This window comes from Lasioglossum baleicum, chromosome 18 (assembly GCF_051020765.1).
Source record: "Lasioglossum baleicum chromosome 18, iyLasBale1, whole genome shotgun sequence".
Classification (NCBI taxonomy): domain Eukaryota; kingdom Metazoa; phylum Arthropoda; class Insecta; order Hymenoptera; family Halictidae; genus Lasioglossum; species Lasioglossum baleicum.
This window is the reverse complement of record NC_134946.1, coordinates 7,629,894-7,646,921: the sequence shown is the minus strand read 5'-3', so window position 1 is coordinate 7,646,921 and position 17,028 is coordinate 7,629,894. Positions and strand designations below refer to the sequence as shown.

Below are 17,028 nucleotides of genomic sequence, written 5' to 3'. Positions count from 1 at the left end.
TAATTCTCATTTTATAAATAATTAAGATTGTATACTTAATTTTTTTATAGTAAAACGTTCAATAGTGTGCAACAATGTTTAAATGTGTGCTGCAAAAATTATTGTAAATATATTATTTTTTATTACAAGATTCTGTATGTATATTAAACAAATTTGTAAATAAAGTATGTAAAAATAATCCATTATTCTTTTATTGTACACAATGTAAACGCAATGGCAAATACAATTTAATTTATTTTATTGCATTAGTAATAAAGAAAATTTCTAATAAAAAAAATGTCCTTACGTATAAAATAGTGAAATCAGAATTTATAACTGTAAAAAATGACTTGTAAATGCACAGAGACGTCTCTTTGGTACTGCCCGTATAAGAAAGTTTTTTAAGCATTTTCTGTGCACTGTATTTCCATTTCTAAATAATACCTAGTGTCATTCATCAATCAGAAATATAATCTATTCTAATGTTAAGAAAATTGAACACACCGTATTCAAGAATAAGTGTAAATGCATGAATAAATGTAAATGCATATACAGTATATTTGCTGTACCTCCTACTATGCGCTACAACGCTGTAAAAAATGGTCTGAGACGGCAGATTTTTGTGTCAAAATAGTCAGTGTCAGGCGAAGACCTTTTCGCGAAATAAATAAATGTTCCTGAATATAAAATGAAATGTAAACTGATTCGTAACAATTTGATAAGTTCTGACGACTAACGCTTGAACGTGACAGTCTGTTCTTCCTTCTTAATTGCACGAACGAGGGTCACGCTTAAGGCAGCAATGATGATCTAGAAAAATACATAACAAACAGACAGAATTAAAAAACTATCGTGAACAATGAAATCTGTATTCATATAGACGAGAATCAAATTTTAAAATCTCATGAGAAAAGTTTAGAATTGTTTGTTTCAGTCATCGAACTTACATGAAGCACGCACAAAGCCAAGGCCAAACCAGCCAGCCATCCGGATCTGCCCTCTAAGAACCATGAGATTTCTTCAACGCAGCCATGGAAAAAGGCGTTTCCGGTCACCGAGTCTCTGCACTCGTTGGGCAAAGGTTTCTTCAAGGTCAAATAGTCTCTCGGTCCATCAGCGCCGCAGCAACCGATCTATTTTAAAATCTTTCGATTAACTTTTCGGATTAATTGGAATTTCTTGTTCAAGGAAAGAATACTTACGCTTTCTTGGACCAACTGTAAAACGTAAGTCGCTCTATCATCCTGGTAGTTGTTAATGAGGGATAGCATCGATTTGCGAATCAGGGGCTGAATTTGACTGTCGTAAGTCGAGTAGTCGAGCAGCAATGCCGTTCCTGCTAAGCCCATCACGTAGCAGAACAATTGTAAACCTACGAACTAAACATAGTAATATTAGTGACATGATGTTTACCGTTGTCGGAGTTGTTTTAATGCTTGTGACTTACGACGAAGAGGCCAAGGACATGTTCCATGAGAGCAACGCCGCATCCGATGAATGTTATTATTATGATCAATATTGAGGCAGCTAGGAGGATGTAAATGCCGTTGTAAAATTCGTAAATGTCGAGGAATTCAACCCATTCTTGGAATCCTGGGTCCAGTCGCAGCCATATACATAGGCCGAACATTGAACTGCCGAGGAGCTAATAAAAAATGTAGAAGTTTCAGAACGATTCAAAAATTCGGAACTTAATTTTTAATTTTAAAATCGAAAACGACTCAACAATTCAAAGACTCGCAGACTCGCTGATTCAAAGATTCCATAATTCAAAAATTCAAAGACTCGAAGACTCGAAAATTCAATGATCCAAAGACTCAAACATTCAACAATGATTTAAAAACTTGAAGACTCAAAAACTCGAAGACTCGATGATTCACTGATTCAAGTATTCAAAGGCACAATGATTCAAAGGTTCAAAGAATTAAAGACTCAAAAACTCGAGGAGTCAATGATTTAAGGATTCAATGATCCAAAGACTGAAAGATTCAATGATTTAAAGATTCAAAGGCCCAATGGCTCAAAGACTCAATGATTCGAGGATTCGAAGATTCAAAGAATCAATGATTCACAGATTCAAGTTCCATAGACTGAAAGACTCAAGGACTGAAAGACTCGAGAACTAAAAGGCTCAAGGACTCAAAGGATCGAGGACTCAAAGGCTCGAGGACTCAAGGACTCAAAAATCTAAAGACACAAAGGGTCAAAGCCTAAAATACACATAATAAAAAGTTATTTCGTAATAAATTACGCATTTTATTAGACTTTAAGTTTCATTACATTTTTCCGAAAAAAGTGACCTTCGGAAAATATATTCTTGCCAGATATTTGGTCCATTGACACCATGCACATTACGTAACAAATATTTTTTGCATCACAATAACCTGTAGAGATATTTAGGTGGCCTTTTACTTAAACGAACCATCTTGTATATTTCTTGTATGAAAATAGAAACGAACAAGTACACTAGTAAATTGAATTAAACATAGTAAATTTTGTTTGATCGGACATTTCAACAAAAAATGTTCTAACACTTTAGGAATTAGTTTCACATTCGTCACGCTGATAAACACAGATATGATTGGTGCGCGTTGGTCTGAGTCATTGAATCGAATGTAAGGAGGATGTATGTTGCAATGAGACGCGTTACAATTCACGATCTACCCGTAAATTGTCTCCGCTGACCTCTTTACATAGAATCCGTGACAGAATGCCAGCAATAATGTTTAAAATTCGCGGGTTTTCAATATTGCAAAATCAACGGCGAACGATTTAAAAAATTTCAATTTCACTCTATCGCAATTAATTGAATGATAATTTCCAATGAGTTTCAAAACGTTCTTATTACATTTTTTATAACATTTATTCCATTTCTTTTTACTTACCCATATTATGGCGTTCAGGCAGAAGATAGTAAATTTGATACACTGAATCCGCTGCTCCAATTGAGGCACAGCCGATTTCGCAGCCATCATTTAAATCCCAAGTATACCTCCGAAAATCGAAACTCGAAAATGTTTCTTTTTCTTCACCAGAGTCACTGAACGAGATAGTATCAAAACGTGGGCACCACGATTATGGTCGTATCCGTCGACAGGTACCTGAAACATCCACCTAGCAGTCTCTTTATCGTCGACAAATATAAGATAACTGGATAAGCACGTCCTAGATAAAAAGTAATCATGGCAGGTGAATCATTCACTGCACGGAAAGTTGTCATTAAAGAAACAACCTCCGGCAAACAATCGCCGGTGATCTGGATTATCCCTAAGAATTCATTAATAATAATAATAATCGTCGCTAATTATTTCTAATTATAATCATGTAATATGTAAGCTTATATATTGTTATGAAAATATTTGCTTAGATAGATTCATCAATTTTATTTTGGATAAATTACAGAATTTTCTATTATTTCGTTGTGTACACATATATATATAGTTTGTCGCAGTGGAACAATTCTTTTTGGTTCGACGAACTCTTTTTCGAATCCTCTGCTTCGTAGTCTTCTGCGGGAAAATGAACTATCTTTATAAATGTAGCATCTAAAAATAGACTTCAGACTCCGGATGTATACATATACAAACAGATCTTCTGGCTAGAGACTATACATATGTATACTAGCTTAATTAACTGTGATTATAATCGGTCAATCGCGTGTTGTGTCTTTGAACTCTGTATCTGCTTCCAAGTAATTCGGGAAATAATTTTTTACAAACAATAAAACCCTAAAAATCACAGGTATAATTACGCAGAACGATCCCGCAGACCCTCCCGAATACAACAGTATATTTTTTTTATAATATTATAAATATTTGCACAAATGTGAACTATATGTTTAAATAGACGAAGACATTTTTAACGCGCAAATATGTTCTTGGGCTTTTTTCAATTTAATTTTAGACTTATGTGTCCCAGGCTAAATCTACACTGCACATGCGGTACCTTAGAATACCGTCAAAAAAGGATACAATGCAGATTTCGTTCCCCAATGAGAAATTAAAATAAGTTTGATTCATTTATAGAAGAGTTATTCTGAATTAAACCGTGTGCCATCAATTATGTGACTGTAATTCTTTTTACTAAGAATTCTTCGAATGTAAACGAAGTTAATTTTCCCCCCGAAATCTCTTTATCAGAGATTCCGAAGAGCCAATACGAGGCTAATTTGATATCGTTCGGTCCAGTAGCATCCCACAGATGTAACCCGGTCATGGTGTTTGCGATATGGAACGCCTTCGCTCCAGCTCCAGCATCACCGTCAGAAATGGCTTCTGAAGCGAATATGTAGAAGTGGGGGTGTAGCGTCGAGCAAGACATCAAATTCTGCTGATGTGGAAGCAGACTCCTAAGCGAAACGGCTAAATAGATCCAGCTAGATCTCAAAATTCTCTTCGTCAACATCGTCGTTGACGCTGTTTGTTCAGTGTCCCTCCCTCACTTGCCGGTTCTCGGTGATCTTTCTTTTTGTTAATTCGCACAAGTTATGCGCGGACTCATGCTCCTGCAAATTCTGATCGTTTTCTCTGTGCTGGCGACGGCAATCCCCAAGCCAGAGAACGAACACAAATCTCGAGTTATTAACAAGGTCAGTATTTCGACTTCACCCGCCTCAAAATTATTTTACACATAACCTTGTTCAAAATGCTACAATTATAATTGAATGTTATTCCACTTTTTATGCATCTCCTTCTTCGCTCGATCAACAGAAAGACAAACTAGTTTTTCGTGAAGCTTTACTAGCTTTTCTGTATGCATTGTTGAATGGTTGATTATTTAAAAACATAAACAATACGTTCGTCTTTTTTTTATGCATCTCCTTCTTCGCTCGATCAACAGAAAGACAAACTATTTAGTTTTTCGTGAAATTTTACTAGCTTTTCTGTATGCACATTGTTGAATGGTTGATTATTTAAAAACATAAACAATACGTTCGTCTTTTTTTTTATTGATCCTTCAGTAATGCTTAATGAAAACGATTACTTGGCACACAGTTAAAAGTGTTGTTATTTATTGAAAGTTTTTTTTTTTAATATTATGCTAGGAGCCAAGCGAACAGGAGCACTATGTCCACTCACAACACAACCCAGCCTATGATCACGAAGCCTTCCTCGGTGAAGAAGCAAAGACGTTTGATCAACTCACGCCTGAAGAGAGCATGAGAAGACTTGGAATACTTGTTGACAAAATGGACAAGGATAAAGATGGTTACGTTAACGGAGAGGAACTAAAGGATTGGATACTGTATACACAGCAGCGCTACATAAGAAATGATAGTGAGAGACAATGGAAGTACCACAATCCAGAGGAAAAGGAGAAACTCCCCTGGACAGAGTACATGGCGATGGTCTATGGGGATATGGATGAGCACGAAGCAGAGAACCGTGAGAAGTCCAAAGATAATTCTTACTCTTATAAGGATATGCTTAAAAAAGAACGGAGACGTTGGACCAGTGCAGATTTGGATGGGGATGATTCTCTCACAAAGGAAGAATTTGCTGTTTTCCTCCATGCAGACCAATTCGATCACATGAAAGATGTTATAGTGATAGAAACCATAGAAGATATTGATACGGATGGAGATGGCAAAATATCTCAGTCAGAATACATAGGTGTGTATTTTGTTTTTGAAAATTTTATTGTTCTGTTGTAAACATGTTTCTATGATCAAACAATTTTTCGTTGCAGGTGACATGTATGATGGTGCAGAAGGAGAAGAGGAACCAGAATGGGTGAAAAATGAGAAGGAACAGTTTTCTATGTACCGTGACAAAGACGGTGATGGCTTCCTGGACGCTGAAGAGGTTGCACATTCTTTTGCGCAAGATGGAAATAATTGAAGAAAATTGACTAAATTATTAATCTCTCCTTAGGTTAAAACGTGGATCGTTCCAGCGGACTTTGATCACGCGGAGGCTGAGTCTCGTCATTTAATATTTGAAGCCGATACAGATGCAGATCAGAAGCTAACAAAGGAGGAAATACTAGAAAAATATGATCTTTTTGTGGGCTCTCAGGCAACTGACTTTGGAGAGGCATTTGCCAGACACGATGAGTTCTAATAAGAAGACAAAATTCGTATAACAATATTAAAACAAAGAACAAATCGCTATTAATACACGAGAAGAATGTGTAAAGCATTTATAAAAATATTCATCTTTATCAGTAGGATAAGTCTTTTTATAATGGCTGATTTTTACTTACCTCATGACACTACTGCTAAGAATCCTTTATCTTTGAAACGTGTACATATGTGTTAGTCATTTTAATAAATCGTAAATATTTTAACTATAATCTGATTTTTATTAAACGATAAACAATTCAGCTTCCCGCACGTATAGTAAGTTTCGACTATGTATTGTACTATGATACAGGTGTACTAAAAGATAAGCAATGGATTAATATAATGGCGACTATCTTTATCAGATAAGACATGTTTCCAAATCACTATTCAACGTCTAGTATCAAATCGTCATGAAGCAAGGGATGCCAGTCAAAATGAAGGAAATTCGTTTGAACATACTTTTAATTGCGATTGTGTGTAGCGTACCTTTAATATTAGCAGGTAATTATACATATACATACAATGATACATGTAAACTGATATTATTCGAGCTCTATAGAAATTATGAAAATTATATTAAAAGTTTATTTGTAATGTGATTTATTCATAGTTGTTGATAGATTTGATGAGAATGAAGCATACTGTTATCAATTCAGATGGGTAGCATCTGGTGACACCAGGCCTGATAAAAATAATTGTACAGGAAAGGGTGTTCCTTGTGTTGAACCATTATACGCAGGTAATCATTATCAGAATTAAGAATTTTCTATGTCCAAGAACGAATTAACGGAATCACTTTCTATCTATCTTTCTAACTATTGTTTAAACTTACATTCGACATTTATGTTACATACAACGAAAAGTTAAAATTTGACAAATTTCAGGTTCTATAAACATGACTGATCTCTGGGTTACAAAGAATGAAAGTAGCTTCTGTTCTCTATCAAATGGTGATGTTTGTTTAAAATATACTATATCATTGGGTAACGAAAGTAAGATATTTATATGTATATATACGTTAAAAGAAAGAAAAATATAAAATTTTCTAACAAACCAAATTTAATTTCAGTTGTGAATCAAAGTTTCTTTTGTGGCAAAGTAATAGAGGATGACGTAGCAGCTATAACATCAGGATGCTATGAAGATAAAGTAAGATAGTATTCTATTAAATAGAGAATCATTATTACAACATTGAATTATTGAATAATGTGTACTAGGAACTTCTCTATTAAATTTAATTCAAGTCATTTATACTGTCCTTTATAGAAAGAAGGTTATAATGTAGGACTCTGTGCTTGTCGGTCTAGAAAAGGAGCAGAGCCTTGCAACGCATCAAGTTCAATAAATTATTCTATCTTTATGTTACTAATTATTTTCTTTGTTCACGCTTATAAATATTAATTAATCAATGATATTTTGAAATAAAATTGTGCAGTACTATTGCGTAGTCTCTTTATTAATATAAATTAAATAGATATAAACAAATCGAAGAATATATACCATGCGTAGTGCAAAATTTTCGAAAAAGAAGTTTTAAATTTGAATTTACGAATTAGGCAGCAGTGCCAAATACGTTTCGTGCATTCTAGTTACAAAAGTAAAGCTATAAATCAGGGTTGCTATAAATCACTATAAATTTATTTCGAAATTGTTTCGAAATGTCCAATAAAACACAAATACATTTTCAATTCATATATAATTTGAGATTTATAATTTATTCGAATCTGTAACGGTTCTATAATAATTGGACACTCTTTTATTTATACATATAGTAATCTTTTACAATAGTGTGCAAGTCTATGCTCAATTATTTCTACAAAACGAGTAAAATTTCAATCTGTTCAAATCATTTTGCATTCATAATCCATTCGAAATCATAAGGATTTAGTATATATAGCATATATATAGTAATCGGATACTCGTATGCTAGTAACTTTTTGCAACAGTGTGCAAGTCAGTGCAAGTCAGTGCAAGTTGCGCCAATGTGAGTGCGCACAGACGCGCGTGTACAGAAAGAAAACTATTTATGTGATCCGTTTATGAATCCGATGGTAGTGCGGACCACGACAAATACAGTGACTGATTTTCTATAAACCGCATGGTATATAATTTCAAATTGCACATATCTCGGAAACATAGTATTTATCATCGAACGCGTTCAGAACCTGTGTGCTTCGAATACAATGTAACCCGAGTAATCAACGTTAGCATACTCGCCGATCAAAGTGAGTATTACACATTACATCGTTAAATACACCTGCTGCAATCTCATAGGGGAATATTTGTTTTAGGTTATTAAACCATATAAAATCAATCCTTGAAATTATTTCATCAGCGTTCGAATGCTTCTACATTGTTCTTATATCCCACACAAAAACAATTTCAACATTTCGAAACTTATTCAAAAAAGTATAACGAAAATCCCAATAAGAAAATTTCGTGCTGCTCATGAAACATAATTTCTCTCTGAAGTACTATCTTTTATTTCATAATGCAAAAATATAGTATACATACGAACGTGTTTTATATATAAATGTAATGTTTTTTTAGAAATTGCAATATGGCGGAACAGCAACAGTCACCCCCAGGCTTCAAGCGTATGTCTCTAGATAAGATCATCGAGACTATGACCACCGATTTAGAAAATTCCAATGGTCACTATCTCCAGTTTGGCATAAACTCGCAGCAAGCTACATCTCACAATTGGGGAGACTACTCTTCGAGCCAGGCGAGACACTATATTACCAATCAGGCGCCACATACTAATTCTCCTGCATTGCAATCGGTGCCTCCGATGAACGCTCCTCTTTATATGCAGGATATGTCGAATTACGATTCTTCTACAGATTCTATTTATTTCCCGTCGCAAACTGTAAATCATTTAGGTATAAACGAAAACAATGACCTGATAGGTACCATCGATGTCGGCGGAGGCAATTACATTAATGTGATATATGGAAATGCTTCTCAAATCATGGCAGAACAGTGTCAGCTCTCGAATATAACGTCGTACAGAACGCAGAATATAATTGACAGAGAGTACGGTCTTTTCAACGACAGACACATTACGCTACCATCTGATTTACGAACGCAGAACTTCAATGGGAAACACTTGATTGATAATTTGGTTGGTAACTGGGTACCAAACCAGTCTGGCACGTATAGTCCTTTTGGTAGCTCTCCAAATGTGACACCAATACCGCCATCATCTTCAGATGTTAGAGAGCCAGAAGAATTGCCTCGAAGTTCTGTAGAACCTCAACATAAGAAGCCTCGTGCAATAGCAGAGGTTAAACCCATGCGACCATCTTATTCAGATGTCTTGACAAAGTCTGCTCCAACTCCACCATCTCCTTTAACTGTTCCATTAATAAAACCAAAAACCGAATCTGTTAACAAGAAGATTTCTAACAAAAACTCGAAGAACAAATCGAAATCTGCTGTCCTAAAGAGACAAAATTCATCTGGAAGCGACGATCATAGTTCTCCAAAGCTGCAAGCACCGCGAAAAATTTTGGAGAAAAACAACTCGAATCTTCCAAGACGTTGGGTGTCGCTAGACAACCTCGGTCTGCAAACTGAATCTCATGAGATAAATGCCTTTGATAGATCCAATCAATTCGAAAAGAAAAAGGTATCCAAAACATTTAGAAAAGCGGAGAAAGGAGAAGCGCTTAACAATTCGAAAATTCAGAACAGCAATTCTAAATCTATTGGAAATATTCCAAAACGACCCATACAAATAAATAATAATTTGAACACGATAAATACTTCCAGTCAAACTATTTCCCTTGAAAAGATGGAGAAGAATCAGCAAGTCTCGAATAAAACATGTAAGGAGGAGAAAAAAGTTGTTAAAGAGAAGAATTCGAAACGTTTCCAGGCTGAGAAAACTCAGCAAATTAAAAAGGCTCAAAGAAATCGCAGAAGAGAGAACAGAGAATCTCCGGTAAAAGATTTGTGTAAAAATTTAAATAAATACGCCAGTCGTTGGTGTAAAATTGGATTGAAAATATTTCATTGGTTGTTACACTTAGTATCCGATGTAGTTAGCATGAGTGCCAATCTTATTGTTCAGCTGTAAGTAATTCAGAATGCAGAGTTATGTTTTATTATAAAACACGTCTATAGACATATGTATCTCTTTGTTTCAGTGGTAAATGTGGATGGTACCACACTATACTGTATTTAAAATATCTATGGGTTTACTTAGCGATGACATTCTCCAAGATTCGTATTTTAAATGCTGTCGGTAGACAGTTAGACAGCTGGTTTGGAAATAGCAAGTTCGCATTCTGGCGTAAGATAAGAGCAAAAAGCGAAGAGAAAGAAGAAAATAGTAATTGGATACGAGGCGGACTTGAAACTAACATTGCACTACCTAGTACTGGTGAAGAAGCCATGAAGAGATTACTAGCTTGTAAAGGGAAGGACCCATACAGTATACTTGGTGTCACGCCAACGTGTTCAGATGACGACATCAAGAAATATTACAAACGACAGGCGTTCTTGGTTCACCCTGACAAGAATAACCAACCAGGTGCAGAAGAAGCATTCAAGATACTCGTCCGTGCGTTTGATATGATTGGCGAACCGGTAATCTTTCACATTTGTTGCTAACAAAGCTACAATGATTCGTAATACGATTATACCATATTTTCCATGTTGTAGGAACGTAGACAAGCTTTTGATCAAACCAGACAAGTAGAAGCAGCTTGGGGTGATCTGAGTGATTTGCTTTCCCAGTTCCATAGGAAAATGGAACAAGCAGCAAACACTATAAGGTGCACAAACTGTGGTCTGAGGCATAAAAGGATTCCCACGCAGCGTCCCTGTTACGCCGCAAGGTTCTGTGCTCAGTGTAAAATACGTCACAGTGCAAAAGAGGTGAATGTTAACAATGACTACTTTTAACTTTCATCCGTTCCACATTTTCACAATTTAATGTGCCTCTTGAGTGTCAAATGAAATGAAATAATAAATAATTTACTTTGTTGATTATTTTATTCAGAATGTGTTATATTTCATGTTAAAAAAATAAAAGTTGCAAAGTTTTAGATTGATTGTTCTACGAATGGCAGAATAACATCATCCTTTACATGAAAAATGTGTGAAATTGACACGAGGGACGAATGAGGGTTAAACGCGGAATTAAATAATAAATATATTGGTTAAATTTTTTGAACAGGGAGATATTTGGGCAGAGTCTCGTCTCATGGGTTTTTTGTGGCATTACTACGCCTGCATGGAGGGAGCAGTGTACGATGTCACCGACTGGGCAGCTTGTCAAGCTGGTAATTTGAAACATCTCAGAGCAAACACGCATAGCATCCAGTACAGAATCGTTTTGGGTCAGCGATCGCTATCGCAGACGACTAATTGCAGCAAAAAGCGACAGCAAATAGACTCAAACACGAGGTATCAAGGCTTCAAATTTTTATAGAATACACGAAACAGGCTCAAAAAATTTCATTCGAATTTGTTTGTTCAACAGTGAAGCGGATTTCGAGGATTTTTTAAATAATTTGTACAATCACAGTAAGTCCGGAACTTCAAGCGCACCAGGAGACCAAAACTCCTTTAGAGATTGTAAGCGACGTAAAACTAAACGTAAGAAGTAAAATGTACGGCAACTTGCTGCTTAATCTTTTAGTATCCTTTGTGTATGATTACACTTACACAAGTAATATCTGATGAACTTTCGTATTTTCGAAAACAAATGTTGACGATATTCAGTGACTCCTAGCACAATGTACGAATTATATTAGAAACTGTTTTAAGGAGGATTAAATTTGTTAAAATTGAAATTTATTTTAAAATACAATTTCGATAGATTCATTTTGGACTTGAATGTTGGGAAAATTCTACATAGAACTTCTAATACAGATGGAAAATCGGGGAAGAGACGTATCGAAAAATTAATAATACTGTCCGACAAATTTTTATTTTTTGTTTCTTGTTTGCATTTTAATAAACAGTAGACAATTCTTATAGAGAAATGACTTTCAGATTCATGTTCAGCCACGGGGTCGTGGTTTAACGCATCAAAAGATATAAGAATCGTCTACTGGTTATGACAAACGCAGAATTGGTGGTGTTGGACAGTGCAATTAATTATGACACTTGTTGATGCATAAGTAGTCCTTTAATTTAACCTAAATATAATACTCATTATTAATATTATGGTAGTATTTGAACATAATGTGCAAACCGAAGCTATAATAATAAATTAACTCTTAATTTCAATGAAACTGAAAAGCAATGAAACAAATTTAGAACTTGTATATCATGAACTATCGATTCTACCTGTAGGATACGAACATGCAGAACCTTTTTATTATTTTACTTTATGGATTTGTATAACGTATGCTTTGAATATGTTCATTTTTTCAATCGCAGTCGAAATAGTAGCTTCTCCACGTGTAATTGATGTATATATTAATAATGATATACAAACGATAATCCGCCTTCGCTGATATATGTTCCCGCATCGTCATTGTTTACCGTGAGCCATGATCTCTGAACATTTGTAATTGGTAGCCTATTAAAAGTTAAATAATTGGCGTTATATATAAAGTAAGACTGATTTTTATCTTTCTGTGTTATGAATAAGTTGTATACTAGATAGACATGTTTCAAATACTCTATTTCGTGTCCTCTGGCATGTGAATTAAGGAAATCGATGAATTTATTGTTCTTAAATTGCATGTGACTGCTGTAACTACTACTTAAATTTCATCTTGCAGGTAACATTGTCCAACAACAATTTTATATTTCGATTTCCGATGAGCAATTATTTCAAAAATTTAAAAAAAAACCAACATTTAGACATACTTAAACAATTGCTTAGTAAATCCTGTAAGATACTGTCAGTCACCAAGTTAACAAATTTTTTAATTGAAAATTTGCGCTTCCACCATAAAAGTTATGCAAATTCTTATTATTATGTAGAACGATTCTATAGGCTCTCCCAAACACAATTGCGCATTTTTAAATGACTTTAGAGGTATTTAGATATGTTTAAGCAATATTTAAAGAACGCAAGACAACACAGATTACGTTCCGTTTCCTATCAGAACTCAAAATTAGTGTTGGACAGTGTAATTATAATGTAAAAATTTCATTCTGCATCATACAAGGTACACTACAAACTAATACAATTAACGAAAGTAAGTAAAATATCTGTAAAAATGTATGAATGTGTTATACAAAAGTTTACTTATATATTTTATTTGTATAATAACAAAAATTGTACAATTCTTTGTATGTGCAGATGAAATTATATAAATGTGTATTCGGCGAGTTTTATAACGGAGGTACACATTAAACAAACAGCTTAGAGATTTTCGCATAAGAATAGCAAAATATTTTCGGTCAATATTGTTGTCTCCATTACCGAAAAAAAAGATAACTAATATATATGTTTTTCGAGCTTAAGAAGTCGTAATAAAGCACCTTTATGTAATTTTCATGCACACTTTGTATTTTTATTTTACAAAGTTCTGAGTGAATTAATACAGCAAAATTCTAAAGAAATTCGAAGATTAAATTTTACTTAATCAAACGAAATGTATTGTACCGTTAAACACGCGTTTCGGTTATGTAAATTTGAAGGAAATAAACATAATCAAAGCAATTCTTTTTATAATAATATACAATCTATAAATATATACATATATGTATATATATATTTTTGGAATATCTAAATTTTTGTTTTCATAGAAAAATATATCATAAATCATACATTAACATTATCATTATGTTACATTTCATTTGAAAATTACATATTAATTCAGCATCCCTTCTAAAAATACAAGTGCATCGACATTGTTGATTGCACTATCTATATCTCGTTTTTGTATTGTCTTTTTCTTCATCTGTGCTGTGTATTTGTAGGATTCTTTGGCAAGGGAATCGATAAAAAGTTCCTGTAACAAAAAGAAATTTATATTAGACAAATTAACATAGAATAAACACGATTAATAAATTGATCTCTCGATTTGAACAATATACTGCAATTATTTTGCAAGTACCGTGGACTTCGCGATCAGAAAAACAGCTTCCTGATTGATCATGTGTACTTCAGGGTCCATTTTTATTATGGTTTTTATCCTGCCTAATGGCAACTTTACTAACTTCTCTTTCTGTTCTTCATCAGCGCGAGTATTATTCTCAACTTCTTCCTGAGAATCGTGAGAATTTTCTGCTCCAGCACTGACATTACCTTCGTTCAAATCATCGTCATTCCCATCGTTTTCGAAATTCGCCATATTCAAATTAGGTCAGACCACGGAGAACAGTATTGTCTGGATTTCCAATTTCCAACATTCAAGTTGTGATTGTTGGTGGGGAATTTTTAGACTTGTTTACCTTGTTTACTGCCTTGTTTACATATAACTTGATATCAGTGCCTGATATGATATAACCTATATACATGCTCATAAACACAAATACAAACATAGCAATGTTTACTTCTGTATTATACAATTTGGCGCTTCAAATCAACCATTGAATATCACTACATAGAGACACTTGGAGACACTTCTCGAAACTCGTATGAAATTTTGAATCGACTTATATCACCTGATATGCAGCTTCTGTTACAGTTTTATCAGTTGTTATCAGTTGTTATCTTTATCTTTTATGCTGGCTTTCTGGAAGAAAAAGGATAGGGAGACTGCATGTGAGAAAATGAAAACGTTGAAAAGCGCGGCAATATTTGAAACAAAGTATGGCAGAGAAAACGGTGTTTGACGAATATATGCAATTTCATAAACCGAGTAATACTTGAACAATTATTTTTATTGTTTCACGTCTAACTGAATATTCTTGCAGATTTACAGCGAGTATTATGCCACGTTATGCCTATAACATTATGAGATCTTGTGTACGCATGCGCACTGGAAACGCGCCAGAGTTTCGGCATTGTGTACTCTATGACTGTGTATCTATCCAGTTTAGGAAATATAGTTGCCAATCTAAACTGTTCGAATACGACGGCAAATGTCTTTTCAATTTCCACATGGACATCGGGCTTTTATTTACGACTGGTAATTTGACAGTCGTTTCAAAATTTATGAAAATCTCCTGAAATATGGAAGAGAAATCTTTGAAAGGGCAGTTAACGGAAAATACAGGTTCTTAAACGTATATTACGGTCTCGAGTCACGGACTTATAATTTATGATACTCGTTTTTATTACAGATGTCAACCAAGATGAGTTGATCCTTCAGCAACAAAGACGAATCGAGAAAGAGGTTAATATTCATTTTCTGTCACTTTCGAAATTCTTGTGTCGAGGATTCTTTTGTCAGTTATTGGTCATTTCTTGTTGGTAAATTACGAGTTGTAGCTCGTTGTTTTCGGTAATTGTCATTGATATTTATCTCGTCTGTCTTGCTCACTGCGTTATTTGCAAATAATTTTTGCAATTCAACACATCGAAATTCGCTTTTCCACTTGTGTATTTAGATTGTTTTCTTAAGAAACGACCATTCAAAATAGATGGATATTACATGTTTTATTGTTATTTAATTTTTTCATTTTTTTTCAGATTTCCGAATCTATTGCTTTAGTTGGAGAAAAAGAGTCGATAAAAAGCTTGGAACGCGAGTACACCGAGGATGGAGTATATCTTTCGAAAGCTAAAGTCCTTGGACAAAAGTATTCTTATATTAGAAGAACTAGGCCAGATGGAAACTGTTTTTTTAGAGCCTTTAGTTATGCTTATCTCGAAAAGTTAATCGGAAATAAGGAGGAGTATGAGAAATTTCGGGAACTCGCATTAAAAAGTAAAGACTGTTTGGTAGAATTAGGTTTTCCTCAATTTACAGTCGAAGACTTTCATGACACAGTAAGTATAAAAAATGAATGAATTTATTAATTGTATTGAATTGAATTGTGTGTCATATTTAATATTATTCGCAGTTTATGGAAGTGATTGATAAAGTAGGAGGAGACGCAGAGTCGAGTTACATTGAGCTGCATAAACTTTTCAATGAACAAGGTTATTCTGATTACGTTGTTGTATATCTTAGATTAATTACGTCTGGTCAATTGCAACGTGAAGCTGACTTTTATCAGCATTTTATCGAGGGAGAACGCACTATTTCAGAATTCTGTCATCAAGTAAATATAATAGCAAAATAGTTAATTACAAGTGAATAAATATTATGTGCTTTATGTAATTTTTATCATTTTCTAGGAAGTCGAGCCAATGTATAAAGAATCTGATCATATTCATATTATAGCAATGAGCACTGCTCTAGGAACAGGTGTACGAGTTAGATACATGGATCGGGGTGCAGGTACTGAAGTGACAGCGCATGATTTCCCAGAAGGTGCCACTCCATCAGTTCATTTACTATATCGTCCTGGTCATTACGATATTCTATATCCCTGATAAATTTCATACCCTAACACTGTGGGGCATCTTTCATGACAAAAATCACTTATTTAGAGCATTTCGTTTTGTGTATGTAGCGAAAATTGATAGATTTTTGTCTGGTCGGATACAATTTAATGTTGTGATTAGTTAATTTAAGTTTTGAAACACACATTGCGAAATTATGAAATTTTATGTAAACGAAAATAGCTATTTGCATAGACACACAAACACTGAATTGTTGTCGTGAAAGATTGTGGATTGAAGTTTTCTTTTTCTGTCAATTTTTTAATTCTAATTATAAATTTAAGTATACGGAATAAACAGTTCAACAAGAAGTACAAAATATTATTCCTCGTGTTCTGATTGTAACTTTGAATACTTATACTGATATTGAACTTTCTTTGAACCACTAGATTAGAAGACATAAAGAATCATATCAAAGGCTGCATTATATTAGTACATTTTATTTTTACAATAACACATATTTAATTAGAACTTTTCATTCGGATATATACATTGACGAAAGTAAAATTTAAAAAGCGATAAAAATTATCATAGTAATTAAAACAATTTCGATTAAATTTATTTATGTAAATAT

General features: G+C 34.0%; 6 protein-coding genes across 10 annotated transcripts; 4 read left to right on the top strand and 2 right to left on the bottom strand.

Annotated features, from left to right (window-relative positions):
* Positions 1–178: 178 nt before the first annotated feature.
* Tsp2a (tetraspanin 2A) lies at positions 179–4,058 on the bottom strand. 4 transcript variants are annotated; one of them, XM_076442432.1, is made up of 5 exons: positions 2,865–4,058; positions 1,427–1,624; positions 1,182–1,358; positions 927–1,112; positions 179–789 (listed from the first exon to the last, which is right to left on the bottom strand). In XM_076442432.1, exons 1-5 carry the CDS (start codon positions 2,952–2,954, stop codon positions 712–714), a joined length of 729 nt encoding a protein of 242 aa, XP_076298547.1. In that variant the 5' UTR covers positions 2,955–4,058; the 3' UTR covers positions 179–711. The 4 variants fall into 4 exon arrangements, with proteins under 4 accessions (XP_076298547.1, XP_076298548.1, XP_076298549.1 ...); XM_076442433.1 differs by lacking the exon at positions 2,865–4,058 and adding an exon at positions 2,260–2,773; XM_076442434.1 differs by lacking the exon at positions 2,865–4,058 and adding an exon at positions 2,402–2,768 and having other exon boundaries at positions 181–789.
* A 198-nt stretch (positions 4,059–4,256) lies between these two features.
* Scf (Calumenin B scf) lies at positions 4,257–6,273 on the top strand. The gene is made up of 4 exons (XM_076442431.1): positions 4,257–4,567; positions 5,024–5,591; positions 5,668–5,783; positions 5,853–6,273. Exons 1-4 carry the CDS (start codon positions 4,466–4,468, stop codon positions 6,039–6,041), a joined length of 975 nt encoding a protein of 324 aa, XP_076298546.1. The 5' UTR covers positions 4,257–4,465; the 3' UTR covers positions 6,042–6,273.
* A 132-nt stretch (positions 6,274–6,405) lies between these two features.
* Positions 6,406–7,706, top strand: LOC143217805 (uncharacterized). The gene is made up of 5 exons (XM_076442436.1): positions 6,406–6,544; positions 6,654–6,782; positions 6,928–7,035; positions 7,113–7,192; positions 7,310–7,706. The coding sequence occupies exons 1-5, from the start codon at positions 6,454–6,456 to the stop codon at positions 7,442–7,444; spliced, it is 543 nt and encodes a 180-aa protein (XP_076298551.1). The 5' UTR covers positions 6,406–6,453; the 3' UTR covers positions 7,445–7,706.
* A 300-nt stretch (positions 7,707–8,006) lies between these two features.
* On the top strand, positions 8,007–13,679 carry LOC143217988 (uncharacterized). Of its 2 annotated transcripts, none has more exons than XM_076442805.1 (6): positions 8,007–8,268; positions 8,594–10,123; positions 10,198–10,639; positions 10,715–10,930; positions 11,232–11,461; positions 11,538–13,679. In XM_076442805.1, exons 2-6 carry the CDS (start codon positions 8,604–8,606, stop codon positions 11,662–11,664), a joined length of 2,535 nt encoding a protein of 844 aa, XP_076298920.1. In that variant the 5' UTR covers positions 8,007–8,268; positions 8,594–8,603; the 3' UTR covers positions 11,665–13,679. The 2 variants fall into 2 exon arrangements, with proteins under 2 accessions (XP_076298920.1, XP_076298919.1); XM_076442804.1 differs by lacking the exon at positions 8,007–8,268 and adding an exon at positions 8,363–8,514.
* A 137-nt stretch (positions 13,680–13,816) lies between these two features.
* Positions 13,817–14,538, bottom strand: Pole4 (DNA polymerase epsilon subunit 4). Its single transcript, XM_076442914.1, has 2 exons — positions 14,077–14,538; positions 13,817–13,971 (listed from the first exon to the last, which is right to left on the bottom strand). The coding sequence occupies exons 1-2, from the start codon at positions 14,311–14,313 to the stop codon at positions 13,831–13,833; spliced, it is 378 nt and encodes a 125-aa protein (XP_076299029.1). The 5' UTR covers positions 14,314–14,538; the 3' UTR covers positions 13,817–13,830.
* Positions 14,539–14,675: 137 nt separating this feature from the next.
* Positions 14,676–16,595, top strand: LOC143218014 (ubiquitin thioesterase otubain-like). Its single transcript, XM_076442878.1, has 5 exons — positions 14,676–15,180; positions 15,248–15,300; positions 15,597–15,896; positions 15,971–16,171; positions 16,248–16,595. Exons 1-5 carry the CDS (start codon positions 15,138–15,140, stop codon positions 16,443–16,445), a joined length of 795 nt encoding a protein of 264 aa, XP_076298993.1. The 5' UTR covers positions 14,676–15,137; the 3' UTR covers positions 16,446–16,595.
* The last annotated feature ends 433 nt before the right edge of the window (positions 16,596–17,028 follow it).

Coding starts and splice junctions, on each gene's coding strand:
- Tsp2a (XM_076442432.1), bottom strand. CDS start 2,954: ATGATGGCTGCGAAATCGGCTGTGCCTCAATTGGAGCAGCGGATTCAG. Junction 1,359..1,426: donor ATGTCCTTGGCCTCTTCGTC/GTAAGTCACAAG, acceptor TACTATGTTTAG/TTCGTAGGTTTACAATTGTT. Junction 790..926: donor TGGCTTTGTGCGTGCTTCAT/GTAAGTTCGATG, acceptor GTATTTTTCTAG/ATCATCATTGCTGCCTTAAG.
- Scf (XM_076442431.1), top strand. CDS start 4,466: ATGCGCGGACTCATGCTCCTGCAAATTCTGATCGTTTTCTCTGTGCTG. Junction 4,568..5,023: donor AATCTCGAGTTATTAACAAG/GTCAGTATTTCG, acceptor ATATTATGCTAG/GAGCCAAGCGAACAGGAGCA. Junction 5,784..5,852: donor GCTTCCTGGACGCTGAAGAG/GTTGCACATTCT, acceptor ATCTCTCCTTAG/GTTAAAACGTGGATCGTTCC.
- LOC143217805 (XM_076442436.1), top strand. CDS start 6,454: ATGAAGCAAGGGATGCCAGTCAAAATGAAGGAAATTCGTTTGAACATA. Junction 6,545..6,653: donor CGTACCTTTAATATTAGCAG/GTAATTATACAT, acceptor ATTTATTCATAG/TTGTTGATAGATTTGATGAG. Junction 7,036..7,112: donor TATATCATTGGGTAACGAAA/GTAAGATATTTA, acceptor ATTTAATTTCAG/TTGTGAATCAAAGTTTCTTT.
- LOC143217988 (XM_076442804.1), top strand. CDS start 8,492: ATGAAACATAATTTCTCTCTGAA. Junction 10,640..10,714: donor TTGATATGATTGGCGAACCG/GTAATCTTTCAC, acceptor TCCATGTTGTAG/GAACGTAGACAAGCTTTTGA. Junction 10,931..11,231: donor TACGTCACAGTGCAAAAGAG/GTGAATGTTAAC, acceptor TTTTTTGAACAG/GGAGATATTTGGGCAGAGTC.
- Pole4 (XM_076442914.1), bottom strand. CDS start 14,313: ATGGCGAATTTCGAAAACGATGGGAATGACGATGATTTGAACGAAGGT. Junction 13,972..14,076: donor TTCTGATCGCGAAGTCCACG/GTACTTGCAAAA, acceptor TTTTTGTTACAG/GAACTTTTTATCGATTCCCT.
- LOC143218014 (XM_076442878.1), top strand. CDS start 15,138: ATGGAAGAGAAATCTTTGAAAGGGCAGTTAACGGAAAATACAG. Junction 15,301..15,596: donor AAAGACGAATCGAGAAAGAG/GTTAATATTCAT, acceptor ATTTTTTTTCAG/ATTTCCGAATCTATTGCTTT. Junction 16,172..16,247: donor TTTCAGAATTCTGTCATCAA/GTAAATATAATA, acceptor ATCATTTTCTAG/GAAGTCGAGCCAATGTATAA.